This window comes from Palaemon carinicauda, chromosome 4 (assembly GCF_036898095.1).
Source record: "Palaemon carinicauda isolate YSFRI2023 chromosome 4, ASM3689809v2, whole genome shotgun sequence".
Classification (NCBI taxonomy): Eukaryota; Metazoa; Arthropoda; class Malacostraca; order Decapoda; family Palaemonidae; genus Palaemon; species Palaemon carinicauda.
Window position 1 is genome coordinate 56,453,113 of NC_090728.1, and position 10,000 is coordinate 56,463,112.

The 10,000-nt window shown below is 40.9% G+C and overlaps 1 protein-coding gene across 1 annotated transcript in view; it reads left to right on the top strand.

The window, feature by feature from the left end:
- The window catches only part of LOC137639433 (trichohyalin-like), an 81,761-nt gene that overhangs the window by 12,142 nt on the left and 59,619 nt on the right, over positions 1-10,000 (top strand). The window contains exon 4 of the mRNA XM_068371707.1: positions 1,761-3,116. Within this exon, the coding sequence (XP_068227808.1) occupies positions 1,761-3,116 (1,356 nt within the window). The remainder of the gene's footprint in view (positions 1-1,760; positions 3,117-10,000) is intronic.

Below are 10,000 nucleotides of genomic sequence, written 5' to 3' on the forward strand. Positions count from 1 at the left end.
AGGAAGGAAAGAGAGGGGACGGAGGGAGGAAGGAAAGAGAGGGGACGGAGTGAGGAAGGAAAGAGAGGGGACGGAGTGAGGAAGGAAAGAGAGGGGACGGAGTGAGGAAGGAAAGAGAGGGGACAGAGTGAGGAAGGAAAGAGAGGGGACAGAGTGAGGAAGGAAAGAGAGGGGACAGAGTGAGGAAGGAAAGAGAGGGGACAGAGTGGGGAAGGAAAGAGAGGGGACAGAGGGAGGAAGGAAAGAGAGGGGACGGAGTGAGGAAGGAAAGAGAGGGGACGGAGTGAGGAAGGAAAGAGAGGGGACGGAGTGAGGAAGGAAAGAGAGGGGACGGAGTGAGGAAGGAAAGAGAGGGGACGGAGTGAGGAAGGAAAGAGAGGGGACAGAGGGAGGAAGGAAAGAGAGGGGACAGAGGGAGGAAGGAAAGAGAGGGGACGGAGTGGGGAAGGAAAGAGAGGGGACAGAGGGAGGAAGGAAAGAGAGGGGACGGAGTGAGGAAGGAAAGAGAGGGGACAGAGTGGGGAAGGAAAGAGAGGGGACAGAGGGAGGAAGGAAAGAGAGGGGACAGAGGGAGGAAGGAAAGAGAGGGGACGGAGTGGGGAAGGAAAGAGAGGGGACGGAGTGAGGAAGGAAAGAGAGGGGACAGAGTGGGGAAGGAAAGAGAGGGGACAGAGTGGGGAAGGAAAGAGAGGGGACAGAGTGAGGAAGGAAAGAGAGGGGACAGAGTGGGGAAGGAAAGAGAGGGGACGGAGTGAGGAAGGAAAGAGAGGGGACAGAGGGAGGAAGGAAAGAGAGGGGACAGAGGGAGGAAGGAAAGAGAGGGGACAGAGGGAGGAAGGAAAGAGAGGGGACAGAGTGGGGAAGGAAAGAGAGGGGACAGAGGGAGGAAGGAAAGAGAGGGGACGGAGTGAGGAAGGAAAGAGAGGGGACAGAGGGAGGAAGGAAAGAGAGGGGACGGAGTGAGGAAGGAAAGAGAGGGGACAGAGTGGGGAAGGAAAGAGAGGGGACAGAGGGAGGAAGGAAAGAGAGGGGACGGAGTGAGGAAGGAAAGAGAGGGGACAGAGTGGGGAAGGAAAGAGAGGGGACAGAGGGAGGAAGGAAAGAGAGGGGACAGAGTGAGGAAGGAAAGAGAGGGGGACAGAGTGGGGAAGGAAAGAGAGGGGACGGAGGGAGGAAGGAAAGAGAGGGGACGGAGGGAGGAAGGAAAGAGAGGGGACGGAGTGAGGAAGGAAAGAGAGGGGACGGAGTGAGGAAGGAAAGAGAGGGGACAGAGGGAGGAAGGAAAGAGAGGGGACAGAGGGAGGAAGGAAAGAGAGGGGACAGAGGGAGGAAGGAAAGAGAGGGGGACAGAGGGAGGAAGGAAAGAGAGGGGACAGAGGGAGGAAGGAAAGAGAGGGGACAGAGGGGGGAAGGAAAGAGAGGGGACAGAGGGAGGAAGGAAAGAGAGGGGACAGAGGGAGGAAGGAAAGAGAGGGGACAGAGTGAGGAAGGAAAGAGAGGGGACAGAGTGGGGAAGGAAAGAGAGGGGACGGAGTGAGGAAGGAAAGAGAGGGGACGGAGTGAGGAAGGAAAGAGAGGGGACGGAGTGAGGAAGGAAAGAGAGGGGACGGAGTGAGGAAGGAAAGAGAGGGGACAGAGGGAGGAAGGAAAGAGAGGGGACAGAGGGAGGAAGGAAAGAGAGGGGACAGAGGGAGGAAGGAAAGAGAGGGGACAGAGGGAGAAAGGAAAGATTGATAGACAGAGTGGGGACGGAGGGAGAGAGGAAAGAAAGGTGGACGGAGGAGTGAAGAGAGGTGGACGGAGGGAGAGAGGACAGAGAGGTGGACGGAGGGTGAAAGGACAGAGAGGTGGACGGAGGGTGAAAGGACAGAGAGGTGGACGGAGGGTGAAAGGACAGAGAGGTGGACGGAGGGTGAAAGGACAGAGAGGTGGACGGAGGGTGAAAGGACAGAGAGGTGGACGGAGGGTGAAAGGACAGAGAGGTGGACGGAGGGTGAAAGGACAGAGAGGTGGACGGAGGGTGAAAGGACAGAGAGGTGGACGGAGGGTGAAAGGACAGAGAGGTGGACGGAGGGTGAACGGACAGAGAGGTGGACGGAGGGTGAACGGACAGAGAGGTGGACGGAGGGTGAAAGGACAGAGAGGTGGACGGAGGGTGAAAGGACAGAGAGGTGGACGGAGGGTGAAAGGACAGAGAGGTGGACGGAGGGTGAACGGACAGAGAGGTGGACGGAGGGTGAACGGACAGAGAGGTGGACGGAGGGTGAACGGACAGAGAGGTGGACGGAGGGTGAACGGACAGAGAGGTGGACGGAGGGTGAACGGACAGAGAGGTGGACGGAGGGTGAACGGACAGAGAGGTGGACGGAGGGTGAACGGACAGAGAGGTGGACGGAGGGTGAACGGACAGAGAGGTGGACGGAGGGTGAAAGGACAGAGAGGTGGACGGAGGGTGAAAGGACAGAGGGGTGGACGGAGGGTGAAAGGACAGAGGGGTGGACGGAGGGTGAAAGGACAGAGGGGTGGACGGAGGGTGAACGGACAGAGAGGTGGACGGAGGGTGAACGGACAGAGAGGTGGACGGAGGGTGAACGGACAGAGAGGTGGACGGAGGGTGAAAGGACAGAGAGGTGGACGGAGGGTGAAAGGACAGAGAGGTGGACGGAGGGTGAACGGACAGAGAGGTGGACGGAGGGTGAACGGACAGAGAGGTGGACGGAGGGTGAAAGGACAGAGAGGTGGACGGAGGGTGAAAGGACAGAGAGGTGGACGGAGGGTGAACGGACAGAGAGGTGGACGGAGGGTGAACGGACAGAGAGGTGGACGGAGGGTGAACGGACAGAGAGGTGGACGGAGGGTGAACGGACAGAGAGGTGGACGGAGGGTGAACGGACAGAGAGGTGGACGGAGGGTGAACGGACAGAGAGGTGGACGGAGGGTGAACGGACAGAGAGGTGGACGGAGGGTGAACGGACAGAGAGGTGGACGGAGGGTGAACGGACAGAGAGGTGGACGGAGGGAGGAAGGAAAGAGAAGGGGGCAGAGGGAGAAAGGAAAGAGAGGTGGACAGAGGGAGAAAGGAAAATGTTGGGGACGGAGGGAGAAAGAACAGAGGGGTAAGGGAAATGAGCAGAAAGGTAGATAGGAAATTTGAGAAAGAACAGAGGGGTAAGGGAAATGAGCAGAAAGGTAGATAGGAAATTTGAGAAAGAACAGAGGGGTAAGGGAAATGAGCAGAAAGGTAGATAGGAAATTTGAGAAAGAACAGAGGGGTAAGGGAAATGAGCAGAAAGGTAGATAGGAAATTTAAGATATTGGTTGTGGAAGTAAAGATAAAAAAAAACATTGATGGAATGATTAATATTTGGCATCAAAGCGGCGATGCAAGTACTACCCAAGTCCCTGACATCCAGTATATTGAAATGTTAATAAAAGTTGAGAGAGAGAGAGAGAGAGAGAGAGAGAGAGAGAGAGAGAGAGAGAGAGAGAGAGAGAGAGAGAGAGAGAGAAATATGCAATATTGCCCGCCAACTGTTTTGTAGTTGTTGGTTTTTGTTCAATACGCACCCTTGATAACTGTTAAATAAAAAAAGTGATATTTTGTAGCTTGCGTTCCTCTCCAAGTCAATATCAGCTGGTTCCTGTTTTCAGTTGATAAAAGTGAATACTTCAGAAAATCCGTAATACGTAGTGGCTCTGTCGCCCCCCATGCAAACTTACTTTTTCCCCTAAAGTTTATTGTGTTCTGTGTTTACCTTTTGGGTTACAAGTCACCGAACTGGAGAGAGAGAGAGAGAGAGAGAGAGAGAGAGAGAGAGAGAGAGAGAGAGAGAGAGATAAAATGTACCAAAAGGAGAACAAAAAATGTAGGTCGAAAATAGAGCGAATAAAGTGAAAGAATCTTGAAAGTATGAGAAATATTTACAAAAATATACTGTTTATTACGGTTATTGAAATAATTAATTATTAGACTTGACTTAGGAATTGAAATTAAGATGCTAGATAGTCGAAATTATGTCCTGTATTAGGGTCACTGAAATGGCCAGAGGTTCCTAGTCAAATATCAAAGAAACTGGAAATGATCTGTTAAAAAATATAAGATAACCAGTCATCATAGTGATTTTTATACTCACATACACACACACACACATATATATATACATATATATATATATATATATATATATATATATATATATATATATATATATATATATATATATATATAATATTAATGCTAATATTCTGTTGTATAAATCATTGAGCCAAAGGGTGTTGCCCTTTAAAGTTTGTAACAAGTACTTAAAAGGAAAACTTGGGTGCCCCTCGCGATGTTGATGGGTATTCAAGGATACTATTTCGAGAAGGGGCGTGGGGGAATTTCTTTTATCATAATACAAACACATAATTAATCAGTTGCTAGTTAATTTTAATATCTCATCCGAATGAATTTTTTATTCCCCATGATACCTCACATCACTTAAGGAAAATTGCTTAATAGTCACAAAAGTAAGTGGAATTTGGACACTGTAATCAGATTGTATCAGCTTATCTTCTGTCGAAACTTGAGAAGCTCAGGAAAATGTTTGAGTTGGTTACATAACTTAAGAAAAAAATGCCAACTAGTGACAAAAATAAATGAAATTTGGATACTGTAATTCAGTTGTATCAATTTATCTGCTGTCGAAACTCAAGCTTATGAAAATATCTTTCTAAGTTGGTTCCTCTGTATCACGGGTTCCTAAATTAATCCAATTGTATATATTTATCTGCTGTTGAAACTCAAGCTTAAGAAAATGTCATTTTAAGTTAGTTCCTCTGTATCACGGGTTCCTAAACTAATCCAATTGTATATATTTATCTGCTGTCAAAACTCAAGCTTAAGAAAATGTCATTTTAAGTTGGTTCCTCTGTATCACGGGTTCCTAAACTAATCCAATTGTATATATTTATCTGCTGTCAAAACTCAAGCTTAAGAAAATATCTTTTTGAAGTTGGTTCCTCTGTATCACGGATTCCTAAACTAATCCAAATGTATATATTTATCTGCTGTCGAAACTCAAGCTTAAGAAAATGTCATTTTAAGTTAGTTCCTTTGTATCACGGATTCCTAAACTAATCCAAATGTATATATTTATCTGCTGTCAAAACTCAAGCTTAAGAAAATATCTTTTTGAAGTTGGTTCCTCTGTATCACGGGTTCCTAAACTAATCCAAATGTATATATTTATCTGCTGTCAAAACTCAAGCTTAAGAAAATATCTTTTTGAAGTTGGTTCCTCTGTATCACGGGTCCTAAACTAATCCAAATGTATATATTTATCTGCTGTCGAAACTCAAGCTTAAGAAAATGTCATTTTAAGTTAGTTCCTTTGTATCACGGATTCCTAAACTAATCCAAATGTATATATTTATCTGCTGTCAAAACTCAAGCTTAAGAAAATATCTTTTTGAAGTTGGTTCCTCTGTATCACGGGTTCCTAAACTAATCCAATTGTATATATTTATCTGCTGTCGAAACTCAAGCTTAAGAAAATATCTTTTTGAGTTGGTTCCTCTGTATCACGGGTATCATGGGTTCCTAAACTAATCCAATTGTATATATCTATTTGCTGTCAAAACTCAAGCTTAAGAAAATATCATTCTAAGTTGGTTCCTCTGTATCACGGGTTCCTAAACTAATCCAATTGTATATATTTATCTGCTGTTGAAACTCAAGCTTAAGAAAATGTAATTTTAAGTTAGTTCCTCTGTATCACGGGTTCCTAAACTAATCCAATTGTATATATTTTTCATCTATCAAAACTCAAGCTTAAGAAAATATAATTTTAAGTTAGTTCCCATGTACCATGGGTTCCTAAACTAATCCAATTGTATATATTTATCTGCTGTCAAAACTCAAGCTTAAGAAAATATAATTTTAAGTTGGTTCCTCTGTATCACGGGTTCCTAAACTAATCTAATTGTATATATTTATCTGCTGTCGAAACTCAAGCTTAAGAAAATGTAATTTTAAGTTAGTTCCTTTGTATCACGGGTTCCTAAACTAATCCAATTGTATATATTTATCTGCTGTCAAAACTCAAGCTTAAGAAAATATCATTCTAAGTTGGTTCCTCTGTATCACGGGTTCCTAAACTAATCCAATTGTATATATTTATCTGCTGTTGAAACTCAAGCTTAAGAAAATGTAATTTTAAGTTAGTTCCTCTGTATCACGGGTTCCTAAACTAATCCAATTGTATATATTTATCTGCTGTCAAAACTCAAGCTTAAGAAAATGTCATTTTAAGTTGGTTCCTCTGTATCACGGGTTCCTAAACTAATCCAATTGTATATATTTATCTGCTGTCGAAACTCAAGCTTAAGAAAATGTCATTTTAAGTTAATTCCTCTGTATCACGGGTTCCTAAACTAATCCAATTGTATATATTTATCTGCTGTCAAAACTCAAGCTGAAGAAAATGTCATTTTAAGTTGGTTCCTCTGTATCACGGGTTCCTAAACTAATCCAATTGTATATATTTATCTGCTGTCGAAACTCAAGCTTAAGAAAATGTCATTTTAAGTTGGTTCCTCTGTGTCACGGGTTCTTAAACTAATCCAATTGTATATATTTATCTGCTGTCAAAACTCAAGCTTAAGAAAATGTCATTTTAAGTTGGTTCTTCTGTATCACGGGTTCCTAAACTAATCCAATTGTATATATTTATCTGCTGTTGAAACTCAAGCTTAAGAAAATGTCATTTTAAGTTAGTTCCCCTGTATCACGGGTTCCTAAACTAATCCAATTGTATTTATTTATCTGCTGTTGAAACTCAAGCTTAAGAAAATGTCATTTTAAGTTAGTTCCCCTGTATCACGGGTTCCTAAACTAATCCAATTGTATATATTTATCTGCTGTCAAAACTCAAGCTTAAGAAACAAATTTTGTAAGTTGGTTCCTCTGTATCACGGGTTCCTAAACTAATCCAATTGTATATATTTATCTGCTGTCAAAACTCAAGCTTAAGAAAATGTAATTTTAAGTTGGTTCCTCTGTATCACGGGTTCCTAAACTAATCCAATTGTATATATTTATCTGCTGTCAAAACTCAAGCTTTAGAAAATGTAATTTTAAGTTGGTTCCTCTGTATCACGGGTTCTTAAACTAATCCAATTGTATATATTTATCTGCTGTCAAAACTCAAGCTTAAGAAAATGTAATTTTAAGTTGGTTCCTCTGTATCACGGGTTCCTAAACTAATCCAATTGTATATATTTATCTGCTGTCAAAACTCAAGCTTAAGAAACAAATTTTGTAAGTTGGTTCCTCTGTATCACGGGTTCCTAAACTAATCCAATTGTATATATTTATCTGCTGTCGAAACTCAAGCTTAAGAAAATGTCATTTCAAGTCAGTTCCTCTGTATCACGGGTTCCTAACACTAGAAATAATCTTAGAAGTGAAGTGTCCTCAAGCGTGTACAAACTACACTTCCCACATAGAACTGAGAGCTTCTTTAAAACCACTTTAGTGGTGTCCGTAGTTTAAACTTGTCTTTTATAAACTACTTGACTTTCCTAGCTGTCTCCCTCTCTTTCTCTCTCTCCCACGAAGGCTGAATGGTGTCTCTGTTATTTTGAGTTTATTATATTTTTTTTTTTTATTTATTTTTATCCTGATTACAGATTTTTAAAACTTTCGGATATATAAGTTAAATAAATTGCGGTTTTATTCAGTTCCTCTGTTTTATCAGTTATTTTTTTCATCCTGATTAGACATTTTCTAAACTTTGGATATACAAGTTTGATAAATTGCTATTTATCATCAGCATTGCTGTTATTTTATAAATTTTATTACCATTTTACTTATTAGCCTGAGCAGATTAAATCTTTTTTATTTGTTTTATCATAATCATCAGAATCACTAACTTAATTATTTCTTACTGTTCTGTATTCCTATTACCGTTCCCGTTTTGCATCCCTTACTAATTTGTATGTGGAAATGTTGTTCGTTTGAAGGCTATAGAAACTAATAGTTTTCCAAATTCGTTGGCATTTATTTCAATATTTGGAGGAAAACTATATATTTTGTCTCATGTTGTTCGTCCAAGTCTTCAAAAAAAAAAAAAAAAAAGTTTACTTAACCTTTATTATGAATAACTAGACATTTTCTTTATTTACTTTTCCAGATATTTGTCGAATTTATTAGTTGATTCATTAACAGATTCAATAATAGGTATAATTAAAAATTTCTATAATTACTTTTCCAGATATTTCCCAAATAATCATATTTTGGATTTTAATCTGTTCTTCCAAGTCTTCAAAAAGAATCTAATGGACTTAATAACAATAACAGATTCAACAATATGCATAATTAAACATTTTCTTTTATTACTTAACAGATATTGACTAAATTACATACTTTACATAGTTAGAATTCAAGTCGCTTTGAGCTCATTTTCGTTTGACATGCAAAATATCTCCACGCTCGCTTGCTTTTGCAGAAATATTTACTGGCCGAATATAAAGGTAACAAAGCATTACCGGTACAATAGTGTGTATCCAGCACATCACATTAATTTTCCAATTACCTCTTGTTTACACAAGCAGTCCGTGCACCGCTGTAGCGTGTAATCAGCTGGTTTCTGATTGCTGCCTTAGTGGCCACGAATACCGATCTAGTTGTTGTTGTTGTTGCTGATGCAATTTGATATTGCAAAGCAAAACGCAAGGGAGTGTAACAGTGAGATTATCTCTATGGGGATATTATAATTGTCAACAAATCATTGAATGTAGAAGTGAATGAATTAGCTTATAATTAAGCAAATATATAGATTAACGGAAGATTTCACACTTTAATAACTAAAATCAGGTAATAAATAATTAGATTAATATATTGCACAGAGACTTTGATAAACTACAAAAAAAGATACTTTAACAATAAATTGCACAGACCTTTTGATAAACTAAACAAAAGAAAGGTACATTAACGAGAGAGAGAGAGAGAGAGAGAGAGAGAGAGAGAGAGAGAGAGAGAGAGAGAGAACTAAAGAAAATATAGTTAACAATGTAAGGTGGTTGTTGATAATTAATTTATTTTGTTGTATCGTAATATTCAGACTTAGACTTCTAAGGTTATCCCCGTTTAAAAGCCGGTCATGAATGGCATAAACAAAGGACAGTGACATTGCCCTATCAAGCAGGATAGTGCTCTAGAGACTGATCAAATATACGTATGATTAGTGCCTAAGCCCTCTCTCCACCCAAGCTAGGACCAAGGAGGCCCAGGCAATGGCTGCTGATGACTCGGCAAATAGACCTATAGGCTCTCAAACCCCACATTCTTAGATCACAAGGATGTTGAGGTTGTAGCGACGAAAAAAACTAACGAGTTTTAGCGGGACTTTAACCCCAGTCTGTCGTTCACCCCGTTAGGGACGTTGCTACATCGGCCATCATAACCCAATACACTGGGATTAATTTCCTTGTAGCCTATTAATGTCTTTCCCATCTGTTATACGGTCACTAAGTGCACAGATTATTCTTACCCTGACAAAAATATTCAGAGCAACATGCACTTTTGTTATTTATTTCTGGTTAAGGCACGATGGCTTCTTCCTTACATACTATTTAAAAAATTATTTAGCTATCTTTCATACCTACTAGTTGTGATATTTCATCTTGCATACCAAACTCCCTGTCAATTTAAACAAATTTTTTTATAGTCGATAGCCCCTATATTGTAGATTGGCCTTTTCTCAAAAGAAGAATGGTGGTCAAACCTTGCTTGAGTCAGCAACGACTGGAAACATTTACAAAAGAGTACTGTTATAATATTAACAGAATGAACAAATTATTAACCCTATACACAATACTGTGACTGCTAAAAAATAAACCAAGGTAGAAAGAAGATTACTAAGTCTTGAGTTTTAAATATGTAAGATAAGGTACCTAAGAGACATTTTCCTAGCTGATTTGTTTGAGAAAAAAGTTGAAAGTGTTTGTTGCTAAATGT